Below are 22,199 nucleotides of genomic sequence, written 5' to 3'. Positions count from 1 at the left end.
AATGACCTGAAGAGCAAAATATGTCCAGGGATTACTTTAGCTTCTTGCTTCAGTGATACTATGGAGTTGCTGGAAAGAATATTATGTGGAAGCTTGCTGTCCTCTTGTGGTTAAAAAAAAAAGGTAAAAAGTGCCTGAGTCAAACACTAGGGCTTATGAAACAAAAAATATTATATTAAATATCGTAAAGGCATAAAAATATAAATAAAAAAAGACTTTGGAGCCACTTTCTTGCAATTATTACTTCTGTATTTTATAATTAGGTATTATTGTCTATTCTTACTATATTATTGTTCGGCTAAAGAGAACCTCCTTTTGTAAAATCTGGATCTCATAATATTAAGAAACTATGTAATAATTATGACATATTGGGATATTATTAACTACACTACAACAGTCAATACATTTGCACAGATGGTCACAGTCTAGGCCATGTCCCTTTCTAATCCTGGTGCAGCACTGCACAAATACACACAGCTTGTTCTCCCCTCCTCCAGTGTAAGTGAAGTTCGTTATTACTCAATACACTACCAGTATCTGTGCTTCATAGATATCCTTGTTAAATACCTCACAAAATTGTTTCTTTAACTCTAAATCTGTGGTGCTGTAATGCATGTGAGCTAAATCAGCTCACATCTAATTTTATTATAATTAGTTCAAGACAAAAAAATAGTATAAAAGCCAAAGCGCAAACTTCCGTATTTTCAGCTTTTCCTGCTCTAGTGTGTTTCAGTCACTACCTTTTTGGCACTTTCAAATCAATTTCTACATGATGGACTGTACTTTGACCCCACAGCAGAGCCGCACCCTTGTTTATGATAGGTGGACGGCGGGCTGTTCACGTAATTGACAACAAGCACGGCCAATCTACTTCTTCTTTTGGTGCGGAGGCGGGACTTCCCGTAGAAAACTGCAAGTAGTTCAACATGGCGGTTATGTCGCTTGCTTGAAAGTGCAGTGGAAACCGCAGAGACGTCCAGGTGGTTCCGATCAATTTCAGTGGCGGAGAACATATTTAATCAAATTAGTGTGCGTAAACAGCATCCGCTTGTAGAAATGAAGGGGAAAGAGCGAACGCCTGTGAAGAAACGCTCCCGGGCGCCGGATGATAGCAGAGACCGAGGAGGAAGCCACCCGAGCAGCAAGAAGACCGGAGCCCTGTCAACGATTGGCAGCAACGGCTCGGCTCAAAGCGGTGGTTCATCCAGGAGAAGTTTACACGGTGAGAAAAGAGACATGAGGGACTCAGACGGACATAATTCGTCTAGTCGGAGTGGTAGCGGATACGACTATGGAGTTGGTTCAGGGAACAAGCAGCACGGTGGCGCTGACACTTCCGCGGAAACATCTAGGTCCGATTCACGCGGCGACCCACGGCTTCCTTCCAATCCTGAAAGTGAGTACAAGACTCTGAAAATAAGTGAACTGGGCTCTGAGCTGAACGACGAAGAAATAGAGGACGGGCTTTTTCACGAGTTTAAGAGGTTTGGGGACGTGAGTGTTAAAATTACTCGAGAAAACGACGAGAGGGTGGCGTTTGTGAACTTCAGGCGGCCCGATGACGCCCGGGCGGCAAAACACGCCCGCGGCAAACTGGTGCTTTACGACCGGCCTCTGAAAATAGAGATTGTGTACATGAACAGACGCAGGAGTCGTTCCCCTGTTTCAAAAGACAATTACCCCTCAGGATACAGGCATCACACGCAGAGACCGTTGTCTCCCACTGGTTTGGGATACCGAGACTACCGGCTACAGCAGCTGGCTCTGGGCCGTCTCCCTCCTCCTCTGCCGCCTTCTCACATCAGAGATCTGGAAAGAGAGAGAGACTTTTCAATGTATGACGCCAGAAATAGACCACCGTTCATCCCAGAATGTGCCGTTTTTCATGATGAAGACTTGATGAGCCCTGAGGACAACCAGAGGGCAAACAGGACTTTGTTTCTAGGCAATCTGGATATCAGTGTGACAGAGAGTGACCTGAGGAGGGCCTTTGACAGGTTTGGGGTCATAACAGAGGTGGACATAAAGCGTGCAGTGAGAGGCCAGAGCAACACCTATGGATTCATCAAATTTGAGAATCTTGACATGGCTCATCGTGCCAAAACAGCGATGTCAGGGAAGGTGGTGGGCCACAACCCGATTAAAATTGGCTACGGTAAACCTACACCCACAACCAGATTGTGGGTGGGGGGCCTTGGACCCTGGGTTCCACTTGCTGCACTGGCTAAGGAGTTTGACCGCTTTGGCACCATCAGGAATATAGACTACAGGAAGGGTGAGGCATGGGCTTACATCCAGTATGAAAGTCTGGATGCAGCTCAGGCTGCGTGTACTCACATGAGAGGCTTCCCTCTTGGTGGGCCTGATAGAAGACTAAGAGTGGACTTTGCAGACACAGAGCACCGCTACCAGCAGCAGCAGCAGCAGCAGTTTATGCAGCTCCCTCTCCCCCTACTGCACTATGACATAGTCCATGATCCTTTTTCACATCGTCTCACTGACCCCTTGAGAGTTAGAGAGCGGTCCCCGCCAGTTCCTGCTCGCTTTAGAGACCGGGATCTCTACTCAGGTGCTGAATGGTCTGGCCTTGGTGTCCATGACAGGATGCGAGGAGCTGGCTTTGACTCCATAGATCGTCTGGAGAGGCATTCACATGACAGCTGGTCAATAGAGCGTGAGAAGGATTTGCAAAACAGAGATGTAAATCGCAAAAGGAGACCTTTAGATGATTGTTGGCGGATGGATCGTTCACCTGAAACTAATTATAGTGTGCGCCGGCATGGCAGCTCACTAGAGCGCAGCCCTGGAGGGAGCAGTCGAGATGGCGGACGCTACAGTGACCCTGAACGCCTGCCTCGTTCTGGCAAACCCTCCCCTGTTAAAGAACGGCAGAACAGCCAGGACACTGGCTTTGGGGACAAAAAAAGAAGAACTCTTAGCCCAAATAAGCCCGGCTCCTGCTCAGATAAGGACCGCAAACAAAAGGCAGCTGAATCATCTAAGAGCCCAGTGAGGAAGGAGGATCGGTCAGAACATTCTCTCTATTCCTCTTCACAGTCTTCTTCCTCCAAGTCTAACCAGCACTCTAAAGCTGGAGGGGAGAGGCTGAGTCAAGTCTGGCAGGGTGCCCTCCTGCTGAAGAACAGTAGCTTTCCCACATCTCTGCACCTGCTGGAGGGTGACATTGGGGTGGCTACAACTCTTCTAGTGAACGGCTCTACAGGGGGCCAAGTATCCCAGCTGAAGATCAGCCAACGTCTACGCCTGGACCAACCCAAGCTAGATGAAGTCTCCCGTCGCATGAAGGCTGCTGGGTCCAGTGGATACTCCATCCTCCTGGCCATGCCTGGGAAATCTGAAGATGGTGGGGTCCAGGAAGCCAGCAGCTCAACTGAAAGACCACTGAAGAACCTGGTATCCTACCTTAAGCAGAAGGAGGCTGCTGGCATCATCAGCCTCCCTGTGGGGGGTGGCCATGACAAGGACCACGGAGGGGTCCTTCATGCTTTCCCCCCATGTGAGTTCTCACAGCAGTTCCTGGATGTCTCTGCCAAAGCCTTTGCCAAATCTGAGGATGACTACATGGTGATGGTCATAATCAGAGGAACATCATGAAAAAAACTGCAAATTGTAAATGTCTCTTTTCACATTAATGAACTGTTAAACTGTGAGTTGTAAAGTCAGCAATCCGTAATGACAACAAAGCAGAGTTGATTTTAAGTTCCCTAACCTGCATGGTATCTTGTATCTTACCCTTTAGAGAAACAAAAGTAACATTGAATAGAATACATTTTGATAAAATGATGGACTTAATTAGATAATACATGTGAAATGCTGCTTTCTGCTATTTAGGTTTCAGAAAAAATGAACATTGTTTTAGGGGTACTCTGCTATAATAGCAAGCTGCAGCTCTGTAAATCAGTACTATATGTTGCCTTATCTCATTTCCAATGAAAGACAGTTCTTTTTTTATCATTTGATTTATTGCTTGACTATAAAAAAAAAAAAAAAAAAAAAAAAAAATCCAAGATTCAAAACAGAAGACTTAGCCTTCATTTTATCTGTGCTTAGCATAGATTTAATCAGTCGGCCTTAACAAGATTGTAGTACTATACCCATTTCTGCAGCTGGGCCACATCATTAAATTAAAATCATGTACATACACAATTTCTCTCGATTGGGACAGTGTATTTGCTCTACATTGCTCAATTATAAGCATATTCCAGATGTGCATATGTATTAGTTTTCTTCTAATTACTTCTGAATTTATAGTTTTAGTATGAGAGCTTTGCTGTTTAATCAGGTTTTATAAACCCTGCCTAAAGCTAAAGAAAATTGTGGTAAAGTTTTGTACTAACAAAGTCAACAACAACATTGTATTAGTCCTTCAGAGAAATTTTAATATACTAATGAACACAGTGTTCAAGCATACGAAACATCCGTATTGTTAGTGCTTCTTTCTGAGCAACATCTGGACGTTACGTGACATTACATGGTAAAATGAATGCATTCTTTGTCTATCTACTTTTTACACGTTTCATTATGCAACCATATGTGGGCTAGACACAAGCAGCAAGCACCTATACATTAACAGTTCAGTACACCTATATTATAAGGTGCAGTTGTGTTGCTAACAATACTGCTTTTGTGACGCTTAAATTATGTTAAAAGGGGAGTATTTTTTTAGCTCTGTGGTTATTTCTAATTCCATAGCTTCTTTTTGTTTTTATTATTTAAGTGTTTAGTCTGTTAGACAAATTATTTATGAAGTTGCTATGTTTAGTCCTTCCAACATGTTTAAAACCTATTGATATACATTTTGCTTGAAAGTGACCTTAATGATTAGATTTATTTTGTCAAGCAGATAATGAATTTACTAATGATTTCATCTAATATAACCATGGAGTCCTGACAAAACTGAATGTCACACGATTTCCAAAGCTAATAAGTATTGTAGGTCATTTGTTTTAAATAGCACTATATTATTCAGGGTTGCTTGTTCTTGTGTCCTCCCCTTTATTATGAAGTTTAGTAGCATCAGATTCAATTGGGTTGAATTATTATTGGCTAATTAAATCTTTCACTTGTTATCTTTTTATATTCTATTAAGTACATAATCTACCCCGCCAAAGCATGTGCTGTTTAAAAATAGATGATGTAACCTATTAATTAAGAGCTGTGTGTATGCCATTGACATCTTGTAAATACTGGTCAGGAGTGTGTAAGCAGAAAATACTGCTATTATATCAGAGGACTTATGTAATAGAAATCTCTGAAAGCAATACAGTAGAGGAGGTCGTTCTGCTGTGGCCTTACACCCCTGCCTTTAAAAGGACTTTTGAATGATTTATTTTTATGCTTTGATGTAAGAACTCTGTCTCGAATGGAAAAAATATTTTTATTTTTATTTTTTTTTGTGCTGTATACTCAGGATATCCCGAGAGAAAAATGGAAAACATCAATGCTCGTGGGAGAGAAGTATACGATACTGTCAGGAAAAAAAACACAAAGTGCAGCATGCACTTGATAGTTTGTCTCAATAAATTTACACATTCGTGGAAAATTCAAGTGCCTCGGAAGACAGCTTTTGTGACCTTTTCTGTTCTTGGAATTGTCTATGAAACTCTAAAGGCTTTATCACTTTGACAGCAGGGGACTCCCCAGCAGAAAGGAGAGGATGTGTGGAAATTGAGTGAAGACAGCTTCTCAGTTCTGTGTTTTCATGTTGTTGATCATCCTTTTGTTGAGTGAGGAGCTTTTCATGTGACCTTTCAAATTGAAATGTGGCCAAACAAATACTTTTTTTTTTTCATTTTGTTTGTAAAGGCAACTCTAGAGTCACCACTTCACATATGTGGCTTATTCCTCGGTTACTTCTGGGCCTGGAGTGTGGCTGTGACACATCAGGGTGCTCCTCTGTCTGGTTTGTCACTGACCAAACTCTGCAAAAAATTGGCAGAGGTCCTTTGCACCAGACAGCACCTCAGCGGAAGCACAGCAGCCTTTAAAGGTCGTCCCTATCATCCGGCTCCAGCAACAACCAGAATATTTCTTCATCATCTTGAGAAGGAGCAGTGTTCATTGGTGTATTTGCTTATTGTTCTTGCACTGGAGTTATAAAGATCATCTCTATGCCGGGTGCCTCATCCTGTATGGGAGATGAGGTCGAGACAGTGAGAATGCAGTGGCTTTATTTGCCATAAATTGGAAAGGAAACACAACAGGGAAGATTACCACAATCCTTTGTGAGGAATCCCAATCTTTAGGTTGAAATGTTGGTCTGATTGACATACTTGTGCCAAACTGCATATAAAAGCAAATTGTCCTGCTGTCACTGAGTCAGAATCTGCTGCAGGATGTATCTCGAGGCAGTACTGCTCCTTCTTATCACCACCTCATCTGAAAGCACAATGGGCCTGAGTGGCTTCACTGCAGTCCCAAGTGTCCCCCACAGCATCAGCTGGAATTCAAGACTTCCTGTAGCTATGAGATGTAACAGGTTTGAGTCTCAACCTGGCTTCACCAGCTTCTGTTCCACAGGTAAAGTATGAAGATGGCTAAAACAACTGATTTAGGTACGTATTCAAATGGTAAAAGACACAATAAACACTACTTAAATCCATTAGGCCTACAGCACATATTAAACTGCCTATTGTAATGCAGCTTTTGTTAAATCTCTAGGGATGAAAACATTTTGGAAGTCAGCATCATTCACTTAGAATTGGTTAGGGTCCTCTTTTGACATTTATTTTAGTTCCTTAGCATGTCTCAAAAGTAAAAATACTTTCCTCATTTCAGAGTGTTATGTTATATAGAGTTAAATTATTTGTTCTGTGTAACTACACGTGTCAGATATAGCAGAGTGAAACATATTTCTCACTGAAATGTAGTAGAGTGGAAAGAAGTGGTACTTGAAGTAAAAGTAAGATTCTTTAATTGCAGTACTTGAGTAAATGTACTTCGTTACCTTCCGCTGCTGGTCATGGTTGAATATCAATCACCAGTATATTTCAGGTATAAGCATTATTTTTCATAGCAGTCAGTAAAATCAGAAGAAGTTGTTGCCCCAATATTCTCGTCTTGCGTTTGAAACACATTGGTTGTAAACCCTGCAAAACAATGTCATTATGACATACCGTGCCAAATACTGGAAATATGGTATATGAATGGAAAATGGAATATGGTTAATATTATTTACTGGGCAGATAAAAGTGGAATAGTTGGTGATATGTCAGAGATATAAGCTTTGTATATCAATTTCAAGTTTAGTATTTTACAAACTGTTCATTAGATAAGGGGTGTTAGGTAGAAGTACTCAAGTAAAAGTTCAAGCATTTTTCTAAAGAAATACTTTACTTAAGGTTGAAATAAAAGTACAAAAAGTAATGCTCTAAAATGTACTTGGAGTACTCCACTAAGAAAATGGTCTTGATATTCAAATCTGGACAGAGCATTACAAATACTCAAAAGTAAAAATAATAACAAAAAAGGTTATAGTAATTAATAAAAAAATAAGACCCAAGGACAGCTGCTAAAGTTTGAGCTGATTTTAACCACTTTATGTACTGACAGGGGGCTGATCAATAATAATACATTATTATTTAATGACATTTTATAGGAACTATTTATAACTATGTAAACTAAATGTGATGGAGTAGAAGTAGTCTAAAATGGAGCCTTTATTTCAGGTTGTAGTGATGCATTAAAGGTACATAATACAATTTAATTAAATACATTAAAATGCACTTTCTTGCACCTATGAGACCGAACCCAAACAGTGAACTTCAGTGGAGGACATGTTTGCAGCACCTATAAACAACCTGTGTTGTATTTGCATTATATTTTTAGAATGATGAGGCAGCATTGGGTACACTATAGAGCTTGATCACTTCTATAAAGAGTCTTTTGATACTGTAAAAAGTAATAGAAAATCAAATGCTTTGATTTAATGTAGACTCATTAAGCAACTGATTGCTTTGAAACAGGGAGACTGTGTGTGATAAATAGCAAATGTTGTACAGTTTCCCAGATTTGGCATAATCCTATGATGAAAAGTTGTTAGAATTTCTTAGCTTTTTTCCTGAGCTAAACTACTTAAACATTGTCATAATTAAAATGCTCAGTATTTCAGGTTATCCTCTCAACAGTGACGCAAAAAAGGAAGAGAACTCATTTACCTGCAGTATGACTCAATGACATCTGGAGAGTGGTAACTCTGACATTTTAGTGCAAATACAAAATGATGTTGCACAATTCAAGAATTTCATCAGACAAAAAATTATGCTTGGGTGAGTACAGTTTAAATTTGTTTCAGGGTCTGCACATATCAAACTTATTGTATTTAATGTTTTTACTGTAAAATAAATTTGATTAAATAAATGCAGTTATTTTTGAAATACAAAGTGATGCTTTGTTTTTTGTTTTTCAAACACCTACTGTTTCAGTTTGTTGACTCCCACTCTAGAGGGCAGAGTTTCTCCAATGTGAAACTATGAGTGCACATGAACCAAAGACATTCTCTCAGAGAGAGACAATGTGGTATCAGTATTTTTTTTTTTTAAATAAGCTTATCCAGTTTATCTGTGATTGAGAGCTGAGAAATAAACTAAGATACATTAAAAGCTAATGTAAATAGCATTCGGTTTCCAGTCATTTTTCAAATTTTTATAAAGACCAATAAAGGACTTGTTTCACTTTAGTAACCCCTTGTGTAAAGGGATTTGGGATATGGTGACAGTGATTTAAGACCAAAACTTCCCAAAGATTGCAGAAAGAAGTAAAATTGACAGTTTTGCCCAATGAAATTAACACTGCAAACAATTCACAATTTCTCTATATTATTTTTTACATTTAGCTACATTTTGTGACATATTGTTATTTTAGAAATTCTTTAAAGAGAAAATGGCTTGTCAAAAGGCTTTCCTTTGAAGATGGATCTCAATGAAATTAAAAATGTTTTTTGTGAGAGGAAAGTACTGCCACAGATAACACAACAATCTTTAAACATTATGCCAGTTTCAGTGTTTATGGAGTGCTATTCCAGAGGTTTAGGTCAATCCTAACAGCAGTTCTTAAAGATAAGAATTAAGCCTTTAAGGGACTTTTTCATAAGACACCATTTTATATGCGAATCAAAGTCATATAGAGATCTATTTTGTAAATTCATGTCTAAATTCGATGTCAGTATGTTGTTTGTTAACCAATGAACATTTCAGCTCAAAGGTTTGTAACATTTCTTTTAGACTTTAAGTCTTGGACACAACAACATGATCAAACTCAGCACCCCACACATGCACAAACTTCTCTGGTGCAAAGCATTGTAGTTTATCTTTTACTTCCCTACGATACTTGCTCTCTGAAACTCCTTTTTAGGAAAAGTTATGAAGTCTGAGACATCCTCATGATATGTTTATGAGTAGACTCCGGGATGTTTGCTAAACTAAGTGAAACTAATGAATGTGCAGCAGGAATCATCGTTTACGTGGACTCTCACAGGTAAAGTATGAAGATGGCTAAAACAACTGATTTAGGTACGTATTCAAATGGTAAAAGACACAATAAACACTACTTAAATCCATTAGGCCTACAGCACATATTAAACTGCCTATTGTAATGCAGCTTTTGTTAAATCTCTAGGGATGAAAACATTTTGGAAGTCAGCATCATTCACTTAGAATTGGTTAGGGTCCTCTTTTGACATTTATTTTAGTTCCTTAGCATGTCTCAAAAGTAAAAATACTTTCCTCATTTCAGAGTGTTATGTTATATAGAGTTAAATTATTTGTTCTGTGTAACTACACGTGTCAGATATAGCAGAGTGAAACATATTTCTCACTGAAATGTAGTAGAGTAGAAAGAAGTGGTACTTGAAGTAAAAGTAAGATTCTTTAATTGCAGTACTTGAGTAAATGTACTTCGTTACCTTCCGCTGCTGGTCATGGTTGAATATCAATCACCAGTATATTTCAGGTATAAGCATTATTTTTCATAGCAGTCAGTAAAATCAGAAGAAGTTGTTGCCCCAATATTCTCGTCTTGCGTTTGAAACACATTGGTTGTAAACCCTGCAAAACAATGTCATTATGACATACCGTGCCAAATACTGGAAATATGGTATATGAATGGAAAATGGAATATGGTTAATATTATTTACTGGGCAGATAAAAGTGGAATAGTTGGTGATATGTCAGAGATATAAGCTTTGTATATCAATTTCAAGTTTAGTATTTTACAAACTGTTCATTAGATAAGGGGTGTTAGGTAGAATATGCTGGTGCAAAGCATTGTAGTTTATCTTTTACTTCCCTACGATACTTGCTCTCTGAAACTCCTTTTTAGGAAAAGTTATGAAGTCTGAGACATCCTCATGATATGTTTATGAGTAGACTCCGGGATGTTTGCTAAACTAAGTGAAACTAATGAATGTGCAGCAGGAATCATCGTTTACAATAATTGTCTGTACAGGATTCCCCTGTATAGAGGGAAGTCAGCCAAGGAGCTGCTGGAGAAGAGAGGCCCGTTCCAAGAGTAAAGGGGATTGTTTCCATACAACTCTGCTAAATGCTAAACATACTTAATGTGAATGTTTTAAGCTTTTATTTTTTCTCCCACAGTCCAAAGACATGCATGTTAGGATAATAGGTGACAGTAAGTGAGAATGTGAGTATGAATGGTTTTCTGTCTTTGTATGTCTCTCTGTGTTGGCCTTGCTGGGGAAATAGCTGAAAGAACTGGCAACCTGTCCAGGATCTACCCCACCTCTCGGCCTATGACAGGTGGGATAGTCTCCAGTTACTACTTGACCCCAAATAGGATAAGCGGTTACAGATAATGCATGGATGGATAGATCATAAACTGAAAATATTGTACTCCTGTTATTAAGTTGGTTATACTTCATTTACCCAGGCAACCTCATTGAAATCAAGATTGTTTTGTATGAGACCTGACAACAAATTGCAGGACAAATAAGCATCGTAATAACATAATAATATCATAATATTATTCACCAGAACAATTATTAAATCTAATCAATCATAAATTTGCTACAGTGGGCTTTACAATTTATACGTTAATGAGATAATCAGTCTTTAGAACCTTGAACTGAATAAGAAAAAACCTCCCTACAAAATTCCTTTAATGAGAAACGTAGCATTACCTGAACTCCTCTGTATCATGCCACAAACTTTTGGAACATCCAAATACAGAGGTAGTTTTTTTTCCCCCTTACATTCTGGTCCTGAATAGGCACTATACACACAGCATAATTTCGAGACCTGCTACTTCTAGATAATGCCTAACATGTTGTATTGATAATTCCATTATGTTGCAGTATCACCATTAATGGAAACAAAGCTGCGTGCTCTGAAAGTTGTGAGGCAGTTGTGGACTCTGGTATGTCTCTAATCATTGGCCCAAACGAACACACTGACAACATCAATAGCTGGCTGGGAGCTTTCCCAGGTCAGTGTGGTGACGTTAGTGTTTTGAATGTTTTCCCTCCTAGTGAACATAAATATGCTCTTTTGACCGTCTAAGGTATAATTCAATAACGTTGCATCTTTCTACAGGCTGCTGTGAGTTGCAGTAACACCAATCTCCTGCCAGACACTGTGTTTAACATAAACAGCTAAACAGCTTAGCTCTAACTTCATCAGCATATATCATACAGCTTTGTCTTCCAAGCCCAAAGTGATATAAGGCGCATACATAAATTGTTATTCATTGTAACTGCTTTATTAATGTACTATTTATATCCGTTTATAGCGATGAGGCTGGTTAGATTTCAGAAACTTCTCTCTGTATAATGCCAAACAAACTACAACCTTTAAAATGACCATGCAGTTGACACAGCTTCCAGAAATGGATTAAACATAAAGAGTATGATAAACTTCGATGATAAATTATTTATTGAGACCTAATTACACCATTTGCATTAACATAATATAAACCTTTAGAGTATGGAAAGTGATTTTGACAGCAGCGCAGCACAGTCAGTGCTGATATGCTCTCTGAGAATATAAACTGGTATATAATCTGTGGTGACTGAATCAATCTGCTGCCTTTAGCCACATTGTCTCTGTTCTCTCCTCAGTCTGCATCTGAGTGCACGGCAGGTTTTTCATCAGGCACCTCCTGTATCTTGGGTGAGGTGTTCACGTGTCAGTTCTAAACTGTGTTTGACGTGGGCAAATAATTTGTGAATACATTTTCAGAGAGATTGGTCTGTTTTCTGTCACCTCTCAGACCTTTAAGTTTGTATGTCTTTGCTGTAAATGAGGAAATTCACAAAATAATATCACTTCAAACCCTTCCTGCTCTGTGAAGGCAAGAATCGATCCAAACATTACACTCCATTATGTGTCAGGGATTTGGTGGCCACTAGATGGCGGATGACTCACTTAGTTGCATATATCACTTCATCATTGGGGTGATTCTCTGGGGAGGGGCCTGAGGAGAGGATGAGTCATCTTACTTAGAATTCTTCTTGTCTTTAAAACACACAGCTACATGCCAGTCACTCATTGTCAGCGAGCGCTGGTTTACGTTCATGCCATCTGTGATGTTCAGTGATATGACATCTTTTGTTCTAATTATAATCTTGAATTTGAGACCCAAAGGGGATGAGTCATTCAGCTGTTTTAAACACATACATCAGTGGAAAAGATCAGCTATCATTAACCCACCCATAGCTCCAATAAACGCTTTTACTTACTATTACTACTTTTCAATTTAACCTTGTAGTAATGATATATCTTTATGGATTCATCACTGCATTGTTGTGCTGCATTTGACAGATTGTTATGTATAGCTATATTCAGCTGACTGGTGCATAGCGGGCTGTAGGTAAACATGGTAACATAAAACTACTTGAAGAGGGAACATGAACATCCTTGCAGAAGACTTCACGAGGAGTCACAGGGCACTGGGGGATGTTTAACACTGCAGCATGTATCACAAAAATAAACCAACATCTATGCAAAAAACAAATTCTGAATCCTGAAATAATAAATATGCAGTAGTTTCACATAATAATTAAATTTGTACATTTTGCACAACATACAGAAGAGACTTTAAATTGAAACCTGAAGTCTAAAATATCAAGTTGTCAGAAGCCATCATAATTCGGATCTGACTGTTTTGTCCAGGACACTAACAAACAAAGGAAAGTGAAGACAGAGCACAGTGCTTTCTCTTCTCTGGGAGGACTGTGTTCAACTATCCAAATAAGGGTGAAAAGCCAGCCACCACAAACATTGGCAAAACTGTGCTGGACAGGTGCAAGAAATACAATTCCCTGGGTGGACAGTTTCCACTCCAGTGATCTGTGGTGGTTTCCCATTTCATCCTCGAGTAAATAAGGCTGTATCATTAGTGTAATATAGAAACTGTATCTGGCAGAGTTTCATGCTTGGCCAAATCAAGCACTCTCAGGTTAAATAAACACACTTATTGGCTTTTCTTACAAAGAGTTGTATGAAAAGACTGATAGCACTTTAATGTCTGCACAGTAAATAATAATACAGGAGTCTATGCAGTTTTATAAAAGCATAAAGGCCCCCTTAAAGAACAATACTGAAAAATGAAGAATTGCTATTGTTCCATTGGTTGTAGGTACATATTTAATATAGCAAGAGTGGCATTATATTACTTCTTTAACTGTGTTTTCTAGTAGTGTAGCTGCAGCTCGCTTTGATTAATTAAGTACATTCATTTCACAGGGTATATTGGACATCATTCACTCTTTGTTGCCATAGCTTTGAAGTAATATAGGCACAACATATTTACAGAAAATAAATAATAAAATACAATAATTCATTAAACAGAACTCCTGAATAAAATACAAGTTAGTAGCTTTGCACAGAAATACTGATGATTACCTGAACACACTAATGAACTTTTACCGACTGTAAACACTGAACATGTAGGTTATTTATTGTCAACATTTAACCCATAGTAGTTATTCAATGGAGGTCTCCAGTGTGTATAGGTACATTATAATACTATTAGACAATGTGCACAATGTTATGAAAATCTGCATGGTTTCGGTTTACCAGACATTTAATAAAGTTGTTGATTCAACTGCATTATTTTGAAAAGCACCATGAGAACTAAAAGAGGCAATTGTTGTTTTTTTTGCACTGCACATTGCTGTATCTGTTGTCTGGCATTAGTGTGTTTTACCTCATTGCCTATGGTGTTTATCTGTGACCTATACGGAGAAGCATGTATATAATGGTTACAGTGTTACTTTGTTATTTGTTAGTACAAGAAAATTCAGTTTTTATTTTTAGAAGTAATGTTAAACTGTCATGTAATGATCCTTCATCAGTAACTGTAAATGTAGTTTTGACAGTATTAACAGTTTTGATACTTCTGTTTTCTACATTTCACCTGTGTGGTTATTGGACTATGAACTTTCTTTGCTCTCAGTTGTTTTCGCCAGTGGTTGATGAATGTTCTGATAATAGAAATACAAATATTTTTATAATTTGAAATCATGAAAATCCCTATAAACCAGAATTCCTATATTGTAGTTTTATTTTTAAGGCAAGGGACCACAAAACTTGTAGAAGCTGCACTGACAGAGGACTTTCTTCACTTTTTTGTTTTTTTTTTAAATTTGTTGCAGGAGAAGCTTTGATGCCTCTGCAGAACCCTCAGGTATTTAATGATCACTGCTTCTAATAAGGAGAGGATTAAGTTCCTGATAATACTGTGCACTGGCACTTTGAAAGAAATGTTATGTTTGAAAAAAGGAACCTTGTTCTGCACTATTGGACAGTATTGATCAGTACTAGTGCCAGTACCATGCAACAAGAAATTACTGGGTGAAATAGCTCAAAATTAAACAATGTTTTGTGTATTTTTTCCTTTTATTAGTAATTAATATGTTTTTATTGTTTTAAATGACTAGATTATTAGTTTTAGTTGTACTGACAGTCTGCATTTGGTCACTGTGATCAATATGATGAACTGCCACAACACTGGGTTTAGTCTGGCTTATCTTTTCTATTCCTTGCTATAGAGAAACACATTAAGCCACATTTAGTAGAAAATTATAACTTCTCAGAAACAGAGAAAAATTAATTACAGTAAAATTAGGCTAACGTATAAAATGTCTAAATGATTGTTTACATAATGGATCTGCATACAGTGTAAGGTCTAAAGAATTTCACTAGGCTGTTTTTAGAAGCTCTTCAACAAAAGGCAAGTTACTGCAAATTACACATTCTGACTGTATAAAATAATTTTAATTTAAAAAATTGCATAAGAGTATTCCTTACAGTACCATGTCTTGTAAAGTCCAACTAAAGCTATAAGGAATAGCAATAAAGTAAGAATAAAATAATTGATACGATTAAACAACTTGCATTAATAGTTAAGTGAGCTCTGAACATCAGCTTCTGTCCATCATCTTTAAAAGGTTTCACTTTTGTGCTACCAGGATTTCCAGTGCATACAACAGCTGGATAGCTTTTATTGAAAGTGCAGCTTCTGGGTTTCTGATGCAAGCTCCACTAAGGAATTACATTAAAACGTTTGCATGCTGTAATTCGTGCTGATGGGTAGTATCCTTTTAGGGGACTTCCAGAAAAAATACAAAAACTATTTCAAACACCATTGTTCTTACTTGCATAGCATTTTCTTGTAGGGGCAGCCAGTACTTTGTAGCAAAAGTAAAACTACAATAACAATAGAAGAAAGTTTGTGGTGTTCCCTTATGTCAGCTTAAATCCTGTTTGAGATAAATACATTCATTAAAACACTGTAGGCAATAAACAATTTTAGCCACATTTCTAAGCACTAACGGGTGCTTTTGGATGACAACACCAATTTATATTCTATCAACAGTATATGCTACTGCAACTGTGCCACCAGCTGTGAAAGCCACCTAAGGCTTTAACTTTGTTTTGTTACTTTTGAGTCTTGCACAGATTCAGAACATTTAAATCCCATCCACACGGATGGAGACATCACATTCTTACCCTGCATGATCTGCTTTTTACACCACCATTGGGGTATCAGAGCACACGGAGCTTACAGACTCTGCGTCTGACTTCCTTCTCTCCATGTTGGACCAGTTCCACTCCTCATCTTCCTCCCCTATTGGATTCAACCGGCCGTTCTGCTCCAGCTGGTCCTTGTGTTCCAGGAAGGCCACATGCCTATAGGGGAAGCCTCCACCTTCCAGTCTTTTCTGCTTTGTCTCCTCGTTTGCCTGAGAGATGCTAACATTTGAAGAGTGGGGACTGTCTGTGGGCTCGTTCTTCTCCAGGTCATTACCTGGACAAAAAGCACAGCGGCAGGGTGTGAGATAGAGGTAGATGAGAACCATAACTAAGCTGGCCAAGCATGCTACGAGGGTGGTGTAGGCTGTTTTTAGGTTCTCCAGTCCACGACTTGTGGTTGAATTGAAGACCACTACTGTCACATACAGTGTCTCATTGACAGAGTCACTGGTGGCGTAGCAGGTGTAAACCCCTGAGTCTTCTGCCTTCAGGGGCCCAATCTGGAGGCTGCCATCATGACGCATTAGAGCAGTCTTGTTTGCTCGAGACAGTGAGATATTTCCTGGCAATTCCCAGATCTTCTTCATGTCCTTCTGCCTGGTGTCACAGTCTAGCACCAAGAACTGCTCCAGATAGGCTACTTCATCCATAATTTTGACCTCAGTGCAGTTCAAATGAACCTTGTCCAGATTTATTATGGGCATTTTCTGTTTCTGTGGGCCTGGTAACACACAGGTGTGGCTGCTCTTGAAGTCAGAGGCAGAGCTGAGCTCCTTGAGTTGCCAGCCGGCCACCAAATCATACAGCTCACAGCTGCAGGGTAGAGGGTTATTATGGAAGTAAAGACCATTTTTAATCCAGGCAGGCAAAACCTGAAGCTCATGGAGTGGAAGGACTTTGATTCTGTTGGATGCCACATCCAGCAGTCTAAGAGTTTTCAGTCGACTCCGCTCCTTAACCAGCTCCAAGGGGAAGCGTGAGATCTGGTTCTTGCTCAGATAAAGCCTCTGCAGGCTGATGAGACCTGCAAAGGCAGAGCGATCTATCTGAGCAATGCAGTTGTTATAAAGCATCAGCACTTCCAGGTGCTCCAGCGGTTCAAAGATTAACTCATCCAGCTGGCGGAGACCATTAGAGGACAAGTCTAGGTAACGAAGCTCTGTCACATACACAAATGCCTCAGAGGAAAGAAATGTAAGGCCGTTGTGGCTGAGCAGTAGACTGTGCAATTTACTGAGTCTGAAAGCGGTCCACTCAGCACGCAGCCTAGTAATGGAGTTAAAGCTGAGGTCCAGAACAGCTGTATATTTTGGAAGAGCATTGGGAATGGTAGTTAGATTCATGTTGGAACAGCTGATGATGTTGCTGGCACACACACAAGTCTTGTGGCAGTCGAGGGGGCTCCCATAAACCTGTCCACTGACTCCCACTGCTAGTAACAGTAAAGCCTGAGGTAGAACTGTGATGAATGTCCTTCTTCTGAGCACTGCGTCAGTGGCATGGTCGGAAAATGAGAGTGAACTCGCCATCATGTCAGGATTAGAAGCTGGAGGAACCTGGATGTGCCCACTTAGTTACCACAATGGAGAGTCATGCAGCTGCAATGACACAGTGTTGTAAAAAGACATCATCACTTTTTACAAAAGACCATGTGAGATGACAAAGAATCAGATTGAAATAACATTAAATCCTGCAGCACCTCATGCACTCAACTGCACTGCAGCAGGCAGGTCACTGTTAAAAAGTTGTGGTTGCTAAGCCAAAAATGTCACGACAATCAGTGATTTAGCGCGATTGATCTCAAGTAATAAATCGCTCTGTGTACAGTCTAAATATACTGCAGCGCGTTTCATTGGCCTCCCATCGCCACCACACTATAAAATCTACTCACTGTGGCAGAAACATTGTCCCGCTAGTGCTTTACCTTTCGTGTGTCCTAAGATCCGAAGCGAAAAGTCTTCAGCAGTCCAGTGCCGTGATTGATCCGCCACAGGACAGACGCATCCTCCTCATCACAGTAGCAGCAGCAGCCGCGACAAAGTGTCTCTCATCGGGACCCACAGGCGAACGTACTGAAACGAAATGACCGGAAACGCCTGTCTGCGGTCTTCACTGATCAGGAAATCATCTGATATTTGATCCGAGGGGCGCAAACAGAGCAGAGGGGGTGTGTCACCCCCCCCCCCCCCGCCCCCCCCCCCCTCTCTCTCTCTCTCTCTCTCTCATGTCAACATTTTTTTCAAAAAGCAGTGTTTCAAAAATATGCGCAGCTATAATTCTAAAGCTAAAACTGATATGGGCAAATAAACAACGACAAAAACAGAGATTACATCACTTTAGCTTGGTCAAGCACTGATACTATACACGTATGGAGCTGACACACATAATACAATCTATTTAATTTAATGATAACATTTCTTTTTTTTTTTTTGCATTATTGCGCATTTCATTCAATGTGGTAAACAGATGGGGATTTTATCATACTTGAAAATGCTGCTTGTCCCTTTTGTCATTTTCTTTATTTAATGCATTGTCCTAAAATAAAGAAGGGTCTTCACGGATGGTTTGAAATTTTGTTTTCTCAAAGGGCACATTGACCACCCATGATGTCTTTAATGATAGCTGGTTCATCTCATTATTCCGGTGAAGGACGGGGCACCTATTGTGTGTGTGAACGGCCGCTGCAGCAGTCTTTGGTACAGGACGTGATGTGCATGCAACATTGTGTGAGGGATCAATATATTTTTTGCAGAGTTCTGTTCCCCCTTAGAGTCTTGTTCTTTAAACTACTACAGTAAGACACTTTAATAAACACAAAACATCATAAATAGTTTACAGAGAGAATCCTCACCAGAAGTCCATGCCCTCAATTATTTTACTCATTCTGCCTCCGTTCTCCCTTCTAAAGTCGATGATGAACTCCTTGGTCTTGGTGGAGTTAAGGAGCAGGTTATTGAACGTACAGCATGCAGCATGTTGTAGCACCTCCCTGTAGGTTATCTCATCGTTGCCTCTGAGGAGGCCGATCACTGTAGTGTCATCTGCAAACTTGAGGGAGTTTGAGCCATGCAATGGTCTGCAGTCATGGCTGAAGAGGGAGTAGAGGAACAGGCCTGTCAGGCCACAGGCATGTCAGGCCTGACCTGACATGCTAAGGTCTGCTGGTCAGAAAGTCCAGTGTCCAGTTACAGACAGAAGTGCTGATGCCCAGATCTCCAAGTTTAGTGGTCAACTATATGACTGTGTTGAATGCTGAGCTAAAGTCAACGAACAGCGTTCTTGCATATGTGTTGTTATTATCCAGATGTGTAAGCACAGAGTGCAGCGCTGTGGAGACTGTGTCCTCTATGCTCCTATTGCTGCGGTATGCAAATTGGTAGGGGTCCAGTGTGGGTGGCAGGTTGTCCTTCAGGTGTGCCCGTACCAGCTGCTCAAAGCACTTCACAAAAATGGCCCCTACAGGATGGTAATCGTTCAGCCACTTAGGGGTGGAGTGTTTTGGCAGTGGGACAATGGAGGTGGATTTTGAGCATGTAGGCACAGCTGCTTGGGCGAGAGACAGATTAAAAATGTCTGGAAAGACCTCAGCGAGCTAACCAGCACATGCCCTGAGCTTGTTTCTGGGGATGCTGTCAGGGCCAGGAGCGTTGTATGCATTGTTCTGGCTCAGTGGAACATAGACATCTGTGGAGGTGAGTATGAGGGGCTGGTGGTCTGCAGAGGGAGTGTTCTTGGTTGCTGTCTACTTGTTGTTCTGGTCAAAGCGAGCATAGAAGTGATCTAGCACATTGAGGAAGGAGAAATCTGTAGCTGTCAGGCAATAAATGCAGCCTCCATCTATGCAGTCTGTTGTTTGCTATCGACTGTGTGAAGTTTATTTATAGCTATCTTAGCATTAGCATCTGGGGAGATATAAGCTGCGGTTATAATGGTGGAAGTAAATTCTAAGGGCAGATAAACCATGAGAAACTCTAGGTTAGCTAACGTGCAAGTCCTCATATGCTCTTTGTTCCTGTACCTTCACCTTACGCTGCATCTCCCTGTACTCCTGTCTACTCTCTTCAGGCTTCCAGTGTCCCCTTTCTTCTTAGCTAACCTCTTTCTCTGTACACACTTCTGAACTTCCTCGTTCCACCACCAAGTCTCTTTCCAGATGACACACCGAGTACCCTCCTACCTGTCGCCCTGATCACATTAGCTTTGGTCCAGTCATCTGGCAGGAACTCCTGTCTCAACTCCTTCCTCTTTCTACATCCACCACTTCATCCTCCGCTCTGTCTTAGTCCTCTTCATCTTCCTCACCACCAGAGTCTTTTTACACACCCCCATCCTGTGTTGTCTGGCTATGCTCCCCCTAACAATACTTTGCATTCACTGATCTCTTTCTAATTACAAGTCTACACAAGATGTAGTCCACCTGAGTGCTACTCCGCTCTTATACGTCAACCTATGTTCCTGCCACTTCTGGAAGAAAGTGTTCACTACAGCCATTTCCATCCTTTTGGGAAAGTCTACCACCATCTGTCCTTCTGTGCTCCTGTCCTGAAGACCAAACCTGCCCATCACATTCTCATCACCTCTGTTCCCTTCACCTACAAGTCCATAGAAATCTGCACCAATCACCACTCTCTCACCTCTGGGGATGCTCTTCATCACTTCATCTAACTCACTCCAGAATTTCTCCTTCTCTTCTAACTCACATCCTACCTGTGGGGTATAACAACATTGAACCTATCCAATATTATTTTCACTTCCGGAACATTCCTTACAAACTCCTCTTTTAGGCTAATCTTTACTCCATTTCTCTTCCCTCCCACCTCATAGTAAAACAACTTGAACCTTGCTCCTAAGCTTCTAGCCTTGCTACCTTTCCACCTGGTCTCCTGGACACACAGTATGTCCACCTTCCTTGTCTGCATCATGTCAGTCAACTCTCTAGCCTTCCCAACATTCAAAGTCCCTACTGTCACTCCTACACTCTTGGCTTTCCTCTTCTCTCTCTGCCTACGAACAAGCCTTCGTCCTCTCCTTCTCCGCCCAACAGTTGCCCATTTTCCACCAGCACCCTGTAGGTCAACAGCACCGTTCCGGTATGGTCAGATTCGGTGTGCAAGTTAGCATTCGGATGTTTAATTTGGCATATGCTTTACATCGGATGCCCTTCCTGACACAACCTTCTACATTTATCCAGACTTGGGACTGGCACAAGAAGACACTGGCTTGTGCCCCCTTGTGGTTGCATTGGTGAGGGTGAGTGATATAAGCACTTTATATATTAACATTATATTTTACACTAACGATTTGACATTCTCAGAAACATCAGTCCAGATGCTGGTGAGTAGCTGTGCCAAAAGGTAAGAAAGCGAACACAGACAGAAAGGTTTGACATCATCTTGGAACAAAGTGTTGACACTTAATGTTACCTGCAAAGCTTTGATTAAAAGGTTTAAACTTTGACGATAAATCAGGGCAGGATTTCAGAGCAAGATCAAGTCACGCTGTGAAGTCTCACTTACAGGACAATGTTAGATTTCCCAGAAAGCTTACATCTCACAGACTTGAAACCAAACGTTGTATGCCTTTTATAAATTTGCTGACTAGTTTTACTGTACATATTGGATGTGTATAACTTAACCAAAATAACAAAAATACACTTTAATATACTTTCAACCTAAAGATAAATGTAGAGTCATATTAAATACAACTCCAATTCAAAAAAAGTTGTGACGATGTGTAAAACCTAAATAAAAACCATGCAATGCAAGAAAGGGAAACGAGTGACTCCCAAGGTGTGAACATAGCAGCCCCCGCATAACCCAAGATAGCATTGCAAGTGCTAGAGGGAAACACAGTAGTCAAAAAAGGACTGAAAATCCCAAATACTGAAAGACTGTTTTCTGTTTATTATTGAGGTCAAATTGGTTGGTGGAGTCGTGCTGGAGTGCATTATATTAGGAGGTGGTTCTGTTTTGGCAAACCTTTTTATTTATCTTTATTCATCTTTTTTCCTGTTGGTCGGGATCTGCTCTCACTGAAATCTGTATGAATACATTCTAAAAATAAGAGCTGTAGGATGCACTTCAACCCTTGTATCCTAAACAATGTTATAGTGTGTGTTTTCAGTAAACGGATGATTGCATTTCGTTTTGTAGCCTTGTGTTCCATGAACTCTGACTCCTCTGCATAGAA

General features: G+C 40.2%; 1 protein-coding gene and 1 pseudogene across 1 annotated transcript; one reads left to right on the top strand and one right to left on the bottom strand.

Annotated features, from left to right (window-relative positions):
- The first annotated feature begins 429 nt into the window (after positions 1 to 429).
- LOC137127697 (RNA-binding protein 15 pseudogene) lies at positions 430 to 8,402 on the top strand (annotated as a pseudogene).
- A 5,199-nt stretch (positions 8,403 to 13,601) lies between these two features.
- Positions 13,602 to 18,170, bottom strand: LOC137128061 (amphoterin-induced protein 1-like). Its single transcript, XM_067505742.1, has 2 exons — positions 17,935 to 18,170; positions 13,602 to 17,608 (listed from the first exon to the last, which is right to left on the bottom strand). Exon 2 carries the CDS (start codon positions 17,540 to 17,542, stop codon positions 16,004 to 16,006), a length of 1,539 nt encoding a protein of 512 aa, XP_067361843.1. The 5' UTR covers positions 17,543 to 17,608; positions 17,935 to 18,170; the 3' UTR covers positions 13,602 to 16,003.
- Between the last annotated feature and the right edge of the window lie 4,029 nt (positions 18,171 to 22,199).

Source organism: Channa argus, chromosome 5, assembly GCF_033026475.1.
Source record: "Channa argus isolate prfri chromosome 5, Channa argus male v1.0, whole genome shotgun sequence".
NCBI lineage: Eukaryota > Metazoa > Chordata > Actinopteri > Anabantiformes > Channidae > Channa > Channa argus.
This window is presented reverse-complemented; position numbering and strand designations above follow the sequence as displayed.

Bases quoted from the DNA above. Each gene is read 5' to 3' on its own strand.
- LOC137128061 (XM_067505742.1), bottom strand. From the start codon at position 17,542: ATGATGGCGAGTTCACTCTCATTTTCCGACCATGCCACTGACGCAGTG.